Genomic DNA, 19,230 nt, shown 5'->3' on the forward strand with positions numbered 1-19,230 from the left:
ATCCAGATTGATAATCTTGTTTCTGCTTTATCATGGGTGTGTTGTGGATTATGCTCATAAGATCATAAAAAAGTGGGAGGAGGAGGGGCAGTAGGGTCCTCGAACCTACACTGATTTCATTGTAGCATTATTTCCACTCACATGCCTCAGCCTCCATCTCAACTGCCCAGGACCCTTAACTCTCTTAGATATCAAAAGTCTATCTAATTTGGTCTTCACTGTATTCAATGACCCAACCTCATCTGGGGAAGAGAATTCCAAAGATGAATGATTCTCTGAGAAGAACTCTCCTTTTGGCAGCCTTCATTTCAGACATGGTCTGTATCCCACAATGGTCGTCTCTGTTCAGTATTGTCTGGTGTGACTCGGGGCCCCATGCTGACATGGCCCTCTCTGCTACACTTGGTATTGAGTGAGCAGATTGAGAAGGAGTAGGTCTCGCTGCTCTGTTTCCTCTGTCCTTGTCTCTGCAGCTGAACTCCTTCTTTCTGCCCTCCCTTTTCCATGCCCCTGCAAACAGAGTCAGAGTTTGCCCGTTGCAGTTGGAGCTGTTGGTGCCTGGGAGGCTGTGCCCCAGTGGACAGCTCAGCAGACAAAAGGACTATGGATTTATGGCTGTCATCCATCTGATGAAGATGGCTGAGCCAGAGCAGACATTGTTGGCTCAGCCAGGAGTGGTTGATGCTGGTATTACTCACATTCTAGAACCACTGAATCAATGATCTTGTCCTACCAAGAGATGTCAAAGGTCTGAGACAGTGAAGGGGGAAACTTTCTCCTGCCTGGCATAGGTTGTTCAGCTTTATCCACTGGAGAAGAGTGCATTGTGGACACACGCTTAGTAGATTCACAGTTTGATGTTCTCACTCGGGTCACAGTGATCCCACACACTCTCTCTTATCCAGTTTGGAGATAATAGCAGCAGTTTCTGTGATACGTTATCATTTCAGCGTTGAGTGACAGATTGCTGGTGTTTGTATGGCCTAGGTTAATGCTGCCGTCTATCAGCATTGATGCTGTCTCAGTCAATGACTCCCTTCTTCCTGATGCTGGGAATCAAACCACACTCTTCATGGGCATGAGGATGTGTACCTTTTTGCTGCGGAAGTCTTTTTTTCATGGAATAATATTATGGAACCATCAATTTCGAAAAGCTCGCTGATGAAGACTTGATGCACCCTGTATTGAGTCTCAGACAGGTAAAAACAATGACTGCAGATGCTGGATTAGAGTGGTGCTGGAAAAGCACAGCAGTTCAGGCAGCATCCGAGGAGCAGGAAAATAGACATTTTGGGCAAAAGCCCTTCATGAGTCTCAGACAAGCAAGGCTGAGCAACTTCGTCCATTCCGGATCATAGTGGACATCCTGTTGAAGATCTGAAAACCTAGAACAGCAGCATAGAGAATACACTAAAGAATGTCAATGCCAGAATGTAACCTTGTTTGACGTCACTCGAATAATTCTGATGTGACTGTCGATGCTGCCATTTATCTGTCCTATTGTCTTGGAGAGAGGGATTCATGTTGAGCAACTCATTTTTTCCAGCAGCTTAAACACCCTGAGCATGCTGACATGGCTGCATGCCTTAGAGAACAATCAAGGCAGTGTATAGTGGCCTGTTTTGTTCAGAGTGTTTCTCTTGCAGCTGCTGGACTGAGATCTTTCAGTTCTGAATCCACACTGATTCGGAACAGCGAAGTTCAGACAAAATCTGCAGATTAACGAGGCTAAACACTTGTCTCACTATGCCCGTTGGGGAGATATTCCAGTATTTAGTGCAATTACTTTTGTTCCTGTGCAGGGTCCTGTTACTGTACACATTCTTTGCGTCACACACATCCTGTGGCAGTGCCCTCTCCCTCCATCAGAGACTGGAGTGTCTGTTTCCTGTGCCTGATAAGCTTGGTATCCAGCTTCTGCTCTGGCAGCCAATCTTTCTATGGTGCTGAGGGCTTCCTGGGATACCATGTTGTCCGTGGATACAACTTGAGGCAGTGTTCCATATATTTCTGTAGCTGTTTATTACATTTGATGACCTCCAAAACTTTGTTTTCAATTAAGCCATTCCATTTCATTTGCTATTGCTTTTCATATGTGTCCCCAGCATTGCCTGTGTGTGAGGATATCTTTATATTTGGAAATGATGTTACCATTAATCAATGGCACATTGCCTAGCAGTCTGTTGGATTTTACTTTGAGCGGTAAGGCAAGATATATGCTGCAGAATGAGACTTTGAAATCAGAGCTCATCTAACTGAGTCGCACATTTTCACATCTGCTTTTATTTGCACTTTTTACCAATTTGCTCATGGGACAGATAGTAATCTGGAGATAATTAAAAAGGAACTATAACTCGAGCTGTCATACTCCTTATACAGAACCTTCTTTCCTGATCCTCTCTGTGCCACGGGTTCTCACATGGACCATGGCAACCAGATACTTTGCCTCCCACTCCAAGTTCCTCTCCAACCCTGAGGGAGATGCCCTCAGCCCATATACTGTCCAATACTGTTACATTCCTCTTTACTGAGTGGGCATTTGTACCAAGGTGCTGAGGTCAGTTTGCTCATCCTCCCTGCAGTCCCTGCCCTTGTGCTCTGTTGGATAATTAGTAGGGCTGAGGCTCCTTTACCTACTGGATCCTCATACATGCTTCACATATCGCCACATATTCCTGAATTGATTAGATTCTCTACAGGTATGGAAACAGACCCTTTGGCCCAACAAGTCCACACCAACCCTCCGAAGAGTAACCCACCCAGACTCATTCCCCTAACCTATATTACCCCTGACTAACGCACCTAACACTATGGGCAATTTAGCATGGCCAATTCACCTAACGTGCACAACTTTGGATTCTGGGAAGAAACCGGAGGAAACCCATGGGGGGTGGGGGTGGGAAATGTCTGTGTGGAATTTGCACAGTCTCCTGAGGTGGGACTTGAACCCGGCTCCCTGGCGCTGTGAGGCAGCAATGCTAATTGGAAGTACTTGATCACGGCTGACACAGTGTCCTGGCAACTATCCCCCTCCCTGATGTATCACAATGTCCAAGGCTGGATTCCGACATTCCTCAGACTGTGGATATGTTGCTGTGGATCACGGAGGTGTCCAGCAGCTCCCACCTGTGACAGCTGCAACACATGCTTGCCTGCCATCTTGATTGTGTTTTTAGCTAACTAATTGATGTTTCATGTTTAGAGATATATACATCATTTGTAGTTCTATTAAATACATTAACTATCTAAGATATATCTTAATCCAGTATTTGCACCTCTCTGGTATTAATTAAGATCTGCCCAATTCAAAAAAACTTAACATTTACCAACCAGTCACCAGCCTAGTTAAAGCCCCTTGATTTCAGATCTCTGTCTCACTGTCTCTTGTTCTCTCTCTTGGATCACCCCTTCTTATGTTAAAAAAGACAGACAGAATAGAAACTTTTCCCTTGCAACACTAAGGCTTTTATTGTTTTTCAGAGTGGATAGCAATGAGAATTACTACTGTGTTGTACTACTGACACAGATCCCAGGCAGGCAGTGTACCTTTAAGACAGTTAGAGGCAACCACAACATCTCCCATTCCAGTATAAAGGTACCCATTGCACCTTCGGTCGTGGTAATAATAGTCAGCTCCATCTTTGCTCAGTGTCATCAATAGGTACAGAACCCAACCTGTGTGTAAACCAGAGATCTTACGGCAATGTAAGTTGTGTTGTTAAAAAGCTTCGAGATATCTGTCTTAGTAAGCACCTGGTTGTCTTACTTTATGTTAGAGGGGGAAGCAGATAGAAAGCAGTGAGGTTTTCCAACATTAGTTACAAAAGACTTTGGATAATTCATAGTTTACCATTCTCAAGTTTATTGGGGAGGGCTGGTCAAGCCTTGGCAAATTCTGTTCGAACACCCGTCTACCTATCTTTTTGTCCAGAGTGAATTTATATTTATCAACTAATTACTTCAGCCCATTATATATGAAATAAATTTCAGTTTTAGTAAGCACTGTCAATTCATTCAACTTGTCTGAGATTCCTGACCGACAAAATATTTAATTATGACAGCTGAGATATCTGAGGGGTGAGGATGTGCAAACCACGTTACAGAATAGTCATCCATTTAACCCTGTGGAGGTGTGATCCCAGTCAGATGAGCTGCTATCTCTGAGTGGTGTAACAGGCATGAATGGCATATTTCTGCTTCCAGCATCCTAAGTTTTCTGTGTCAATTCCTTCCAAACATTGAAACTTGTGTAATGGGCGAACATCCAAGTTGCACAAGGAGTGAATCCTTTCCTTAAAGGTATCCCTGTCACTTCTGTGTCACATGATGGTGCCAGATTGGCACTGCAGCACCACTGAAATGCTGCTTGCCAGAAATGGCACCTTCAGTTAATAAAGAAAACTCTGATATGGAGAGAAAGATCCCATAGTACTATACACAGAAGAGCGTGAGTGGGAGTTCCCTGTAGAGACTTGGCTAACATTTATCGCTCAACCAACCTTGTTAATAATGACCTGATATCTGTTTTGAGACCTTGCTAATTGGCTCCTGTGTTTCTTGTTGTACAACAGTGATTGATCTCATTAGCCATAATCATGTTGAATAGTACAGCCAGCTTGAATGACTGAATGGCCTACTCCCACTCCTATTTTCTAAGTTTGTATGACTGCACTTCAACAGAATGTCATGGACTGTAAAACACTTTAGGGTGCCTCGGGGGATATGAGAAACACAATATAAATGCAAGTTTTTTTTTTCCGCTTTGTGCTGCATTATCCACGTTGTGTTTCTTGCAGACCTGCATCTCGCGGCAGAATTGGGGAAAACCCTTCTCGAGCGAAACAAGGAGCTGGAAGATTCACTGCAGCAGATGTATGCAACCAACCAGGAACAGGTCCAGGAGATTGAGGTGAGAGCTGTTTGAGGAGAGGTGGCATGATTATCGAGAGCAGCTTGACCGATCTGAAGGGAAGGGGCTTGGAGTTGGCCTCTGACTGTCCCCTGCATGCCAAGATCCTGATTATTAATATATCTCGGGAAAAGCAAGAATTCCAATACTGACCCCTGGGGAACTCTCCTTCCTCCAGCCTGAAAAACATCTGTTAACCATTACTCACTGATTCCTATCCCTCAGCCAGTTCCGAGTCCACGTTGCTACTATCCAATTTATTCCATGAGCTATAACTCTGCTGATGAGCCTCTAATGTAATGAATTTTTTTTGCATGTTCATGTGGCAGAAGCAACAAATTTCTCATGATCCCATTCTATTTCCTCGGTTATCTTTGGAACTCATTGCAGAAGAACAATTCTCCTCCTGTTGCTTTGGACTTTATTTTAACCAAATATCTGAAAGATGTGGCCTTTCTCACAGGAAACCTGTTTCTTGGCAATCCTGGCAGTTCCTGGAAAGAGAGAGAGAATTATTGTTTCAGTTCGATGATCAGTCTTCAGAAATGGAAAAGTTTCAGAGATAGCAGAGGTTTGAAGAAGTTCAGCAGCTCTGAGAGGGGGAGGGGTTTAAAGGGATGGGGAGGGAAGTGGGGGCGATGAAAACAAAATAAATAGTACAAGCCAAAAGGAAAGGCTAATGGGAAAGATTGTGAGCCAGTTTTTATTGTTTGCAGGTTACCAAATCCTGAGTGATGAGTGGCAAAGAGGGGGTGGGGCAAAGTGACGTGTAAGGGAGGGTGAGGAAAAAAGAGAGTGGTGGGGAGAGGAGATCGGTGAAGACCTGTGGTTGGGAGGGTGGATTGGGTAGACCTTAATAAGAAAGAGTGGAAGTTCTTGAGTGACCTATAGAAGCGTCAATGAGATTGACAGCTCAGAAAAAGGCCCTTTTGGCCCATTGAATCTGCACCAGTCAAAAACAAGCCCTTTACTATTTTAGTCCCATTTTCTAGCACTTGGCCCATAGCCTTGTATGGCTAGAGTGCAGCCCACAGATTGGGACATCCTAGGGTAGATGATCTATCTGAAATTGTTGAATTTATTGTTGAGTCTGTAAAGTGTCTCATTGACAGCCCTGCCATTCTAGATCATCTACTTCAATACCATCTTCCTAGATCCCTTGGTATTCTGAGTTTCTAAAAATGTATTCATCCCTCTCGTAGAGTCATAGAGATGTACAACATGGAAATAGACCCTTCGGTCCAACCTGTCCATGCCAACCAGATATCCCAACTCAATCTAGTCCCACCTGCCAGCACCCGGCCCATATCCCTCCAAACCCTTCCTATTCATATATCCATCCAAATGCCTCTTAAATGTTGCAATTGTACCAGCCTCCACCACATCCTCTGGCAGCTCATTCCAAACACATACCATCCTCTGCGTGAAAAGGTTGCCCCTTAGGTCTCTCACCTTTCCCCTCTCACCCTAAACTTATGCCCTCTAGTTCTGGACTCCTGACCCCAGGGAAAATACTTTGTCTATTTATCCTATCATGCCTCTCATAATTTTGTAAACCTCTATAACATCACCCCTCAGCCTCCAACGCTCCAGGGAAAACAGCCCCAGCCTGTTCAGCCTCTCCCTATAGCTCAAATCCTCCAACCCTGGCAACATCCTTGTAAATCTTTTCTGAACCCTTTCAAGTTTCACAACATCTTTCTGATGTGAAGGAGACCAGAATTGCACGCAATATTCCAACAGTGGCCTAACCAATGTCCTGTACAGCCGCAACATGACCTCTCCACTCCTGTACTCAATACTCTGACCAATAAAGGAAAGCATACCAAACGCCGCCTTCACTATCCTATCTACCTGCGACTCCACTTTCAAGGAGCCATGAACCTGCACTCCAAGGTCTCTTTGTTCAGCAACACTCCCTAGGACCTACCATTAAGTGTATAAGTCCTGCTAAGATTTGCTTTCCCAACTGCAGCACCTCACATTTATCTGAATTAAACTCCATCTGCCACTTCTCTGCCCATTGGCCCATCTGGTCCAGATCCTGTTGTAATCTGATGTAACCCTCTTTGCTGTCCACTACATCTCCAATTTTGGTGTCATCTGCAAACTTACTAACTGTACCTCTTATGCTCGCATCCAAATCATTTATGTAAATGACAAAAAGTAGAGGACCCAGCACAGATCCTTGTGGCACTCCACTGGTCACAGGACTCCACTACTACCTTTGAGCCAGTTCTGTATCCAAATGGCTAGTTCTCCCTGTATTCCATGAGATCTAACCTTGCTAATCAGTCTCCCATGGGGGAATGCCTTACTGAAGTCCATATAGATCACATCTACTGCTCTGCCCTCCTCAATCCTCTTTGTTACTTCTTCAAAAAACTCAATCAAGTTTGTGAGATATGATTTCCCATGCACAAAGCCATATTGATTATCTCTAATCAGTCCTTGCCTTTCCAAATACATGTACATCCTGTCCCTCAGGATTCCCTCCAACAACTTGCCCACTGTTGAGGTCAGGCTCACTGGTCTATAGTTCCCTGGCTTGTCTTTACCACCCTTCTTAAACAGTGGCACCATGTTTGCCAACCTCCAGTCTTCTGGCACCTCACCTGTGACTATCGATGATACAAATATCTCTGCAAGAGGCCCAGCAATCACTTCTCCATCTTCCCACAGAGTTCTCGGGTACACCTAATCAGGTCTTGGGGATTTATCCACCTTTATGCGTTTCAAAACATCCAGCACTTCCTCCTTTGTAATCTGGACATTTTGCAAGATGTCCCCATCTATTTCCCTATCCTTTTCCACAGTAAATACTGATGCAAAATATTCATTTTAGTATCTTCCCCCATTTGCTATGGTTCCACACAAAGGTTGCCTTGCTGATCTTTGAGGGGCCCTATTCTCTCCCGAGTTACCCTTTTTGTCCTTACCACACTCTGTTCTTTTAAGTCGGGTGCTCTAAAATGGCTACCCGACATACTGACCAGTAAATACAATGTACTGTACTTCACCCAGGTAACAGGATGATATCCACTGCCTCCTCTTCCTCAAAGTAATCTCTGTCTACTCTTAGGTGAACATAAAAGATTATAAAACTTTCTTCAAAGTAGAGCATAGGGACCTCCAGTGTCCAGCCCTTATTTATCCCTCAAACATCACAAAAGGTTACAGGGCTGTTATTACATTGTGTTCTATTTGATTTTGCTGTGCTCAAAATCGGTTGCTATTTTTCCGAAATTCCACCAATAACTATTCGGCTATAAAGCACTTTGGGACATCCTGAGGTTGTGAATGGTGCCACATAAATGCAGATTCGTTCTTCAGTGGCAGAAACAGTCCCTCCTGCATTTGCTTTCAGACTGAATACATTGAAGCCACTTCTTTAACCATCTTCTGTCTCCCGTGTACTAATTCTCCATTCTTTTCCTATGGCTAATCCTCTTCATAATTTCTCTGCACTACAAACTTTAGGTTATATTTTAAACCCAAATTCCAAAATTTGTTTATTTGAGACTTTAACCATTCAGGGACTAGATGATGACCTGCTGGAGTAACTCAGGAAACTAAGGCTATAAAGTAATATCTATCAAAGCAGGACAGTGCCATTATAAGCTGGCACAGCTTTTGATTCCCAGTTTGACCTTTGGCATTGGGGTCAACACTCCGTCACCCATTTCTTTCCGAACAGTAGGGCTCCACCAACTTCACTTTCACACTCTGTGCACACTGAAAGCTGTGCCTGTTGACTTTCTTTCCAAACCATAATCCACAGCATAATTAGTGACATTTTTACTGGTCCAATCAAGGCTCATTTATAGTTGGCTGGAGGGGAGCATAATAGATCTGTCTGCCGAACTGCTGTTGTCTCTGTCTCTCTAGGCTTCACGCTTACTACACATCTGCACACTTCAGCATTTCATAATTACCATCCATTCTGATGAAGAGTCACTGGACCTGAAACAGTAACTTTGTGTTCTCGCCACAGATGCTGCCACACTAAGTTTCTCCAGCAACATCTGTTTTTGTTTCAGATCTCCAGCATCTGCAGCTCTTTGCTTTATTTTATTGGCCAATCTGTGATTGATTGGCTCTCAGTGGGTGATATCTTGGTTTCTTAAGATTCATATGTTCATGACCACATCCTCTTCACTATGGTCTACTTTTGTTACTTTTCTATGAAAAGAGGTTATTTTATGAGATGATTTGGAGATGTCAGTGTTGGACTGTGGTGTATAAAGTTAAAAGTCACACAATGCCAGGTTGTAGTGCTTCAGAGTGCTCCGAAAGTTAGTGCTTCCAGTTAAACCTGTTGGACTATAACCTGGCATTGTGTGGTTTTTAACTTTATTTTATGAGCGTTTACTTGCCATTTTGTTTAGAATAATACTGTCAAGTTTAGCACTCAGTTTGAGAAAGAGAAACCTGGGTTAACAACAGTGGTAAACTTAAGGGTAAATACAAAGGAATGAAGGCAAAATTGACTGGAGTGGACTGAAAAAATAGTCGAGGAACAATGACCAGACATTTGAGAAAACTGTTCAAGGCACATAGCAAAGAGATATCATTTAGAGGAAGGAGTATTCTAGGAAGGAGATAAACCAGCTATGGTTAACCAGAGAAGCTAAGGATAGCATCGAATGACAAGGGAAAACATACAATATGGTAAAGATATGTGGGAAGCCAGAGGGATGGGGCGTGTTTTAAAAAAACAACAAAAGATGACCAAAAGAGAATAATATGAAAAACACTTGAGTACCATAAAGGCAGGATAAAAGATTAGGTTAATTGATGAATATATTTTGTAACGAGTAGATTGCTGTTTCCTGGTTAGCCTAAGTTTTTTTTTCACACCTTCTGTTGTGCTTGGACCAGTTTCTATTGTTTGTTTACTTTTCCCTGTTACTCTGACATGCTCTCACATTCTCTGCATGTCTGGTCAGGTAATCGATTCAAACAACCTTCTCTTATCTTTACTGCCCTCCCTATCTTTATTATCACCTTTCCAATTGTGCTTATATCCAACAATCATTAATCCAATGACCAAGACCAGGGTCCATACTATGATCTTCTAGCACTATCCCCAACACCCACACCCCTCCCCTCACCCCACCCTGCCCCCAAACTCAATGCACAGATATGCTCACCAAGACCAGCCCAGCCTCTCATTTCCTGGACAAATCCTCAAGATTACCTTCCCTTTCTCATTCTGTATTGCCTGTCACATTCCAAGGTACTGCTGCAGAGACAACACCCCCGTCCCTGCCTATTTGTGAGTGGTATTACTTTAGAACATTGAACAGTACAGGCCCTTCGGCCCACAATGTTGTGCTGAGCCTTTATCTTAATCGAAGGTCAACCTAACCTACACACCCTTAATTTACTGCCATCCATGTACTTGTCCAGCAGTTGCTTAAATTTTCTAATATCTCTGACTCTGCTATCATTGCTGGTGTGCATTGCACGCAGCCACCTCTCTCTCTGCATAAAGAATCTACCTCTGACATCTCCCCTATGTCTTCCTCCAATTACATTAAAATTATGATCCCTCATGACATCCCTGGGGAAAAGTCTCTAGCTATCTACTCTATCTATGCCTCTTATTACCTTGTACACTTCTATCAAGTCACCTCTCTTCCTCCTTCTCTCCAGTGTGAAAAGTCCGAGCTCACTCAAGCCCTCCAATCCAGGCAGCATCCTGGTAAACATCTTCTGCACCCTCTCAAGCATTGATATTCCTTCCTATAATGAGGTGACCAGAACTGGACACAATATTCCAAGTGTAGTCTAACCAGGGTTTTACACAGCTGCAGCGAAACCACACATTGTTAAACTCAACCTCCCGTTAATGAAAGCCAACACACCATATGCCTTCTTAACAACCCTATCAATTTGGGTTGCAACTTTGAGGGATCAATGTACATGGGCCCCAAAATTCCACTGCTCCTCCACACTGCCAAGAATCCTGTCTTTAACCCTGGATTCAGCATTCAAATTCGACCTTCCAAAATGAATCACTTTGCATTTTTTTTGATTACATTTAGATTACTTAGTGTGGAAACAGGCCCTTCAGCCCAACAAGTCCACAGTGACCCTACAAAGAGCTACCCACCCAGACCCATTCCCCTACATTTACCCTTTCACCTAACACTATGGGCAATTTAGCATGGCCAATTCACCTAACCTGCACATTTTTGGACCATGGCAGGAAACCAGAGCACCCAGAGGAAAACCATGCAGACATTGGGAGAATGTGCAAACTCCACACAGTCGCCCAAGGCAGGAATTGAACTCAGGTCCCTGGCACTGAGGCAGCAGTGCTAGCCACAGTGCCTCCTAGGTTGAACTCCATCTGCCATTTCTCAGCCCAGCTCTATACAGTATCTTGTCAATATCTTGTAGCCTGCAATAGTCCTTGACGCTATCTACAGCACCGCCAACCTTTGTGTCATCGGCAAACTTACGAACCCACCCTTCCATTTCTTCATCTAAGTCATTTATAAAAACAGTGAAAGAGCAGAGACTCGAGAACATCTCCCTGCGGGACACCACTGGTCACCGACCTCCAGGTGGAATACTTTCCATCCACTACCACTTGTTGTCTTCTTTTGGCCAGCCAATGCTGTATCCAGACAATGGCATCCTACACCACTCCCTAACTTCAGCCTCACACCCAGTGCACACCCTAATCACTGAAAGCTGTGCCTATTGACTCTTTCCTTAGTTTCCGGAGTTACCCCACCAGGTCATCTCCTGGTCTCTGAATGGTTAAAGTCTCAAACAAACACAGATTTTAGGATTTGGGTTTAAATTATAACCTAAAACTCGCAGTGCAAAGAAAATATGAAGAGGATTAGCTGTAGGAAAGGAATGACGAAACAATATGTTCAGTCTAAATGTGAATGCAGGAGGGACTGTCAATGAAGAAAGAATCTTCATTTATATAGCACCATTCACAACCTCAGGATGTCCCAAAGTGCTTTACAGCTGAATACAGAACAACCTTGTCTTCCACTTTAAAAAAAAGGGAGGGGCAGCATGGTGGCTCAATGGTTAGCACTGCAGCCTCTCAGCGCCAGGGACCTGGGTTTGATTACAGCTTCGGGTGACTGTCTGTGTGGAGTTTGCACATTCTCCCCGTGTCTGTGTGGGTTTCCTTTGGGTGCTCCGATTTCCTCCCACAGTCCAAAGATGTGCAGGTCAGGTGAATTGGTCATGCTAAATTGCCCATAATGTGAGGTGTATTAGTCTGAGGTAAATATAGGGTAGGAGAATTAGTCTGGGTGGGTTACCCTTCGGAGGATTGGTGTGGACTTGTTGGGCCGAATGGCCTGTTTCCATATTGTAGGGAATCTCAATCTTAAAACCTCAATTATCCGAATGAGACAGGTGGGGAGTATTTTGTTCGGATAACGTTTTTCCAGGACCTTGAGATCTTGTTTGGATAATCTGAAATTCGGATAATTGACATTCAGATAACCGAGGTTATTCTATAGTCACTGGTGGAATTTAGGAAAGATAGCAACCAATGGTGAGTCTGATTTGACATGGCGCTCTTGATCTCTCTTCTGTGTGCTAGCATTTCATTGAGTTGCTGGAATATCTGTCCTTGTTTTTGATTGTTGGGACATGGGGCTCATTGGCGAAAGCAATACTTAGTTTCCATTCCTTGTTGCCTTTGAGAAGGTGCTGCTGAGCTACTTATAGTCATTGAATGGAGGCTATTAAGGCCATCATGACTCTGTTGTCCCTCTTGAAGCGGTGTTCAATCCCAGTCCACTACCTTTCTGTAGGATACTACGGATGTTTCTTTCCACAGCATCAAAATCCCAGGTACTAACCCATGCTGCAACTTCACTCACCTTATTTCGGATGCTCCTGGCATTGAAGTACACACATTTCAAACCAACACCCTGATTGCTGGTGTCCTCTTGTGACCTTATAAACCTGTCCCTGACCTCCCTCTGCTCAACCTTCCTTCTTTACACTGAACTACAATTCAGGTTCCCATCCCTCTGCTGCATTGGTTTAACCGCACCCCCAACCCCCCAACAAAGAGCATTAGCAAATTTGCCCCCCTGGCAAATTGGTTCCCCTCTGGTTCAGGTGAAGACCATCCTGTTTGTAGAGGTTGCACCTTCCCCAGAAAGAGCTCCAATTATCCAAGAATCCAAAACCCTCCCTCCTACACCATCCCTGCAGCCACGTGTTCAGCCCTGCTGTCTCCCTGTTCCTTGCTTCACCAGCACGTGGCACAGGCAACAAACCAGAGACTTGTAGCTCTGAGCTTCCACCCTAGCTCCCTGAATTTCTGACTTAGATCCCCACCTTCCTACCTATGTCATTGGTGCCTATGTAGACCACGACTTGGGGGGAGCTCCCCCTCCCTGTCAAGGATCCCAAAAACATTATCAGATAAAACAATCGCAGCTTCTCCAACCTATCCACGTAACTGGATAGTTATTACTGGTTAGGGTAGTTTCACTCTAACCAGGGAACAATTCTGTAAACCTCAGCAGCTCTCTCTCTGATTCACATCCTTCCTGAATGTGGTCCTGAGCACTGGATACAATATTTCTGCTGAGGCTAAGCTCATGATTTCTGAAGGCTCACAATATCATCCTTGCACTTGTACTCTTTTCATTCGATTTACAAACAGCTCACTGCAAGTTAGTGCCATATACGGAATCACTGTAGCCAGAAACACAGTGGATTACATTATTATCACCAACCCCTCTGACCCTTTCCCACCCTGTGACCAGCTCGATGCCCCATTGCTGTCTCCCACTTGAGGTCCTGCTTTCTGTATCTGGCCAGTGCCGTCAGGCTACTCATTGTCGTGTTGACCTTGACCATGCCCATGCCCCCATCTAACAACAAGGGCTCTTACACCGCAGTGAATGGAGATAAGGCAGTTACACAGCACCAAACCCCAACAAAGAGATCATCAATGCTCACCCATTTCAATAATAATGCAGACCACATTGTCAATCCCCAGTGCTTGATGGGGTCAGTGTAGAGAGAGCATTACTCTGTATCTGACCCTGTACTGTCCCTGTCATAGAGTCCTACAGCACGCAGACAGGTCCTAAGACCCAAACTGGTCCATGCTGACTAAAATGTCCATCCACACTAACCCTATTTCCCACTTGGCCCATATCCTTTTAAACCTTTCTTCTCCATGTATTTGTCCAATTGCCTTTTAAATTGGCAAGAAGGATTAGGGAGAACCCAAAGGCATTTTACTCATGTGAGGAATAAGAGAATGATCAGGGAGAAGGTAGGACTGATCAGGGATAGCGGAGGGAACTTGTGCGTGGAGTCTGAGCAGGTAGGGGAAGCTTGACCGGATCAAGATTGATGAAGTTGATGTGCTCGAAATTTTGGAAAATATTAAGATTGATAAGTCTCCAGGGCCAGACCATATTTATCCTAGGCTGTTCCGGGAAGCGAGAAAGGAGGTTGCTAAGCCGCTGGAGAGAATATTTGTCTCCTCACTCTCCAGGGGAGTTGTACCGGCGGATTGGAAGGAGGCGAATGTTGTTCCTCTTTTCAAGAAGGGTAATAGGCAAATCCTTGGCAACTTCAGACCAGTCAGTCTTATGTCTGTGATCAGCAAAGTTTTGGAAAGAATTCTGAGGGATAGGATTTATGACTATTTGGCAAAGCATAGTGTGATTAAAGGCAGTCAGCATGGCTTTGTGAGGGGCAGGTCATGCCTCACAAATCTTACTGAGTTCTTTTGAGGAGGTGACGAGACAGGTTGAGCAGTGGATGTGGTGTATATGGACTTCAGCAAGGCATTTGATAAGGTTCCCAATGGTAGGCTAATTCATAAAGTGAGGAAGCATGGGATACAGGGAGATTTGGCTATCTGGATTCAGAATTGGCTGGCTGACAGAAGGCAGAGAGTGGTTGTAGATGGAAAGTATTCTGCCTAGAGGTCAGTGTTGAGTGGGGTCCCACAGGGCTGTGTTCTTGGGCCTCTGCTCTTTATAGTTTTTATAAATGACTTGGATGAGGAGGTTGAGGGGTGGGTTAGTAAATTTGCAGATGGCACAAAGGTTGGAGGTGTTGTCAATAGTATCGAGGGCTATTGCAGGCTGCAGCGCAACATAGACAGGATGCAGAGCTGGGCTGAGAAATGGCAGATGGAGTTCAACCTGGATAAATGCGAAATGATGCATTTTGGAAGGTTGAACTCGAATGCTGAATATAGGATTAAAGACAGGATTCTTGATAGTGTGGAGGAACAGAGGGATCTGGGTGTGCAAGTACACAGATCTCTCAAAGTTGCCACTTTTAAGCGACTGCTGGACATGCACATGGATAGTAGTGAGTTGAGGGGTGCGTAGGTTAAATTACTATATTTACATTAGGATTAAACCTCGGCACAACATTGTGGGCCAAAGGGACTGTTCTGTGCTGTACTTTTCTATGTTCTAAATGTTGTTAATGTACTTGCCTCAACCATTTCCACTGGTAGCTCATTCCATATGTGTATCACCCTCTGTGTAAATAAAAAAATAGTTGCCCCTCAGGTTCCCTTTTATTCTTTCCCCTCTAACCTTAAACTGATGCTCTTTCGTTCTCTATTCCATAACCTTGGGGGAAAAAAAACTCAGTGCATTCACCCTATCCATGCCTCTCATGATATTATAGATGTGTAGTTTCCTACACTAAAGAAACATGTGCTAGCTTGTCCAGTCTCTCCCTATAACTTAGACCCTTGAGTACTGCACTTTTTCCAGTTTAATAACCTCTTTCCAATACCAAGGTGACCAAAACTTTACACAATACTCCAAGTACAGCCTCATCAACATCCTGTACAACTGCAACTAAACTTCCCAACATCTATATTCAGTGCCCTGACTGATGAAGGCCAGTGTGCCAAAAGCCTTCTTCCCTGCCCTGTCTACCTGTGACTCCACTTACAGAGAACCATGCACCGGAACTCCAAGGTCTCTCTGTTCCACTCCACTCCTTAAGGCCCCACCATTCACTATGAAACTCCTACCTTGATTTGACTTTCCAAAATGCAAGCCCTCACCCTTATCTATATTAAACTCCATTTGCCATTTCTCAGCACATTTCCCCAGCTGATCAAGATCCTGCTGCAATTTCTGACAACTTTCCTCACTGTCCATGATACCATCTATTTCAGTGTCATCTGCAAACTTACTAATCAGGCCTACATTCTCATTCAAATCATTGATATAGATAACAAACAGCAGTGGGCCCAGTACCGACCCCTGAGGCACTCCACCTGTCACAGGCCTCCAGTCTGACAGCATCCCTCTGCTTCCTACCATCAAATCAATTGTGTATCCAATTTGCCAGCTCTCCCTGGATTCCATGTGATCTAACCTTCCAGAGCAGCCTACCATGTGGAACCTTCTCAAAGGCCTTACTGACATCCATATCGATTATGTCTACCGCCCAGCCATTGCAACTTCCTGGTCACTTCATTAAAGAGCCTCTAACAAATTTGTGAGGCATGATCTCCCACACAAAGCCATGCTGACCATTCCTAACAAAAGCCTGTCTTTCTAAATGCATGTATATCTTATCTCAGAATCTTCTCAAGTAACTTACCTACCACAGATGTTAGGCTTACTGGTCTATATTTCCCAGGTTTTCCTTTGCAGCCCCTTTCTTGAATAAGGGCACAAAGGGCACAACGTGCACTACTCTCCAGTCCTCTGGGACCTCACCTGTGGCTAACGATGATGCAAAAATATCAACCAGGGCCCCTGCAATTTCTTCTCTAGCCTCTTGCAGTGTTCTTGGATATCTCCATCAGGACCATGAGATTTATCCACCTTCATACATTCTAATACATCCAACACAACCTCGACTGTAATATAGATTATCCCCAAGATATAACCACTATCTTCACTAAGTTCCCAAATCTTCATGTCTTTCTCCACAGTAAACACAGAGCAGAAATATTCATTGAGGACCTTGTCCATCTCCTGTGGTTCTGCACAGACATGTCCACTTGTGGTCCTTGAGGCATCCTATTGTCTCTCTGTCCTGGGAGTATTTGATGGGACAATGTTGAGGGAGCTTTACTCTGTGTATCTAACCCTGTGCTGTCCCTGCCTGGGAGTGTGTGAAAACAGGATACCTGGATAACGAGTCAAGGTGGAGGACTAGGGTGAAACATCTTCAGAAATTCCTCGTTGGCTGCCCTTCAAATTGGAATGGTTCACCGGGCCACTAATTCAATGTGACACTGTTTCCTACTTGCTGCAATGTCCTCACCAGGCTGCTATCCATGTGTATATCCAGTAGATGACTGTAGCCTGAAGCCTGTCTAACCATGAACCTGTGAGGTACCCACGCCTGCTGGACCTGGCCCACTGTTCCTAGCTCGGCAGAGTCCATAATAGGGAGTCAAAGCTTCCAGACTTGTCATGGCTTGTACCTCTCTCCAGGGAAATTTAAAGAATACAGGAAGCCACAGGAGGGAGCTTCTGTTATCGATGAGATTTCAGAGACATCTGGGGTTTGTACTTATAGGACAGGGAGAACGTGATGGTGCTGAGACATGGGGAGAGCATGAGCAGCAGAAGGAATGCTTCATGGTGGCACTTTGCCAGCTGGCTGTCTCCCTGCAGCGTGCTGCCAAAATTCTGGTTCCTGTATGTTCCACACCTCCATTGTTAACCAAGCAACGGCCTGTCTTACAGCTGGGAATAATGAGATTCCATGTCGGCATCACTCTGGATTGTTTCCCTCGAAGCCACCCCCTCTCCAACTCTTCCTTTTCTCTCCCCTCCCTCCCTCTCTCTCTTTCTGTTTCAGTCACTGTATCACATCCTAGCGCGCTCTCGCGCACTCTCTCTCTCGCGCTCTCTGTCTCCTCCCCGTGTCTTACTCCTACCTTCTCCTCTCTCTCTTTTCCCCCCCACCTCTCTTCACCCCTCACCCGTCTCTCTCTCTTTCCCCCACCTTCCTCCCCATGTACCTCTCTTTTCTCCTCACTCCTGCTCCCTCCCCACTTCTCTCTCTCTCACACATGCGCGCTCTCTCTCTATCCCCTCAACTTCTCTCCCTCCCCACTGTCCCCACCCCTCGCTGTCTCTCTTCCCCCAATCCCTCTCTCTCTTCATCCCCATCTTTCCCCCCCCCCCCCAACATCTCACCTCATTCTCTCCAAGCCCCCCCACTTTTCTCTCTATCCACTCCCGACCTCCCTCTCTCTTTACCCCCACCTGTATCTCTCTCTTCCTCCTTTTTCTTGCTTCCTTCCCATCTTCCCCCCCCCCCCCCCCCCCACACACACACACACATATCTCTCTTCTCAATTCCCTCGTTTCCCCCCTCTACGTCTCTTCCCTCAGCCTCTCCTCACAGCTACCGCTCTCTCCTAAGCATTATGGATCCTGATGTTATAAGCCATTAGCTTTGAGTTTGAGTTGGTGAACTGCTGGGAAGATTCATAAATAACACTGTTGAGCTCTCCATCTGCTCAAACCAGAAAGGAGCCCTGTTCTCACAGGAACTACCTGTTGATCAGCACTTTGCTTAGCGGTCACTTTGTGAGCTAACACACTGAATACCTTACACAGGTTTACAGCTCAGAAACAGGCCATTTGGCATAACCACTCCATGTCTATGCTCTTTTCAAGCCTCCCCAATCTTCTCTCTGCTCAGTGTATCATCATAACCCTTGTTTTCTTCTCGATGTATCTAGTTTTCCTTTAAGTCCATGAATACTACCTACTTCAACCACTCACCATGACTGTGAATTCCCCATTCATGCCTTTCCTTAATGGACTGGTTGTCACAGTGGGGAAATGCATTCAAACCCATTCAGGGCATACATTTTCCAGCAGGGGATAGTTGACATTTGACTCAGTCCCTGTTCTGATCAGACCCTGAGACCTTTCTATTTTGTGTGTGTGTGTGTGTGTGTGTGTGTGAGAGAGAGGAAAACAACACCGGCCTTTCTAGTCTTTATGAATTGACACATCCCAAGCAACATCCTGGTGAATTTACTCTTCACCCCCTCCAGTGCAATCACATTCTTCCTACAGTATGGTGGCCAGAACTGGACACGTACTCCAGCTGTGGTCTAATTAACATTGCATACAGCTCTATCACAACCTCCTTGCTCTTGTGTTCAATGCTTTGACTTATAAGGCAAGTTTGCCTTAATTAAGGAATGAGCCGCCAGGAGACGTGGTGGAGGCTGGTATAATTACAACATTTTAAGAGGCATCTGGATAGGTATATAAATAGGAAGGGTTTAGAGGAACATGGGTCAAGTGCTAGTCAATGTGACTGGATAGGTTAAGCAATCTGGT

General features: G+C 44.8%; 1 protein-coding gene across 1 annotated transcript in view; it reads left to right on the top strand.

Moving 5' to 3' along the window:
• Positions 1-19,230, top strand: part of cdr2l (cerebellar degeneration-related protein 2-like) — a 44,274-nt gene that overhangs the window by 9,758 nt on the left and 15,286 nt on the right. The window contains exon 2 of the mRNA XM_060844368.1: positions 4,797-4,909. Coding sequence (XP_060700351.1) covers positions 4,797-4,909 — 113 coding nt within the window. The remainder of the gene's footprint in view (positions 1-4,796; positions 4,910-19,230) is intronic.

Source organism: Hemiscyllium ocellatum, chromosome 25 (genome assembly GCF_020745735.1).
Source record: "Hemiscyllium ocellatum isolate sHemOce1 chromosome 25, sHemOce1.pat.X.cur, whole genome shotgun sequence".
In the NCBI taxonomy this organism is placed as follows: domain Eukaryota; kingdom Metazoa; phylum Chordata; class Chondrichthyes; order Orectolobiformes; family Hemiscylliidae; genus Hemiscyllium; species Hemiscyllium ocellatum.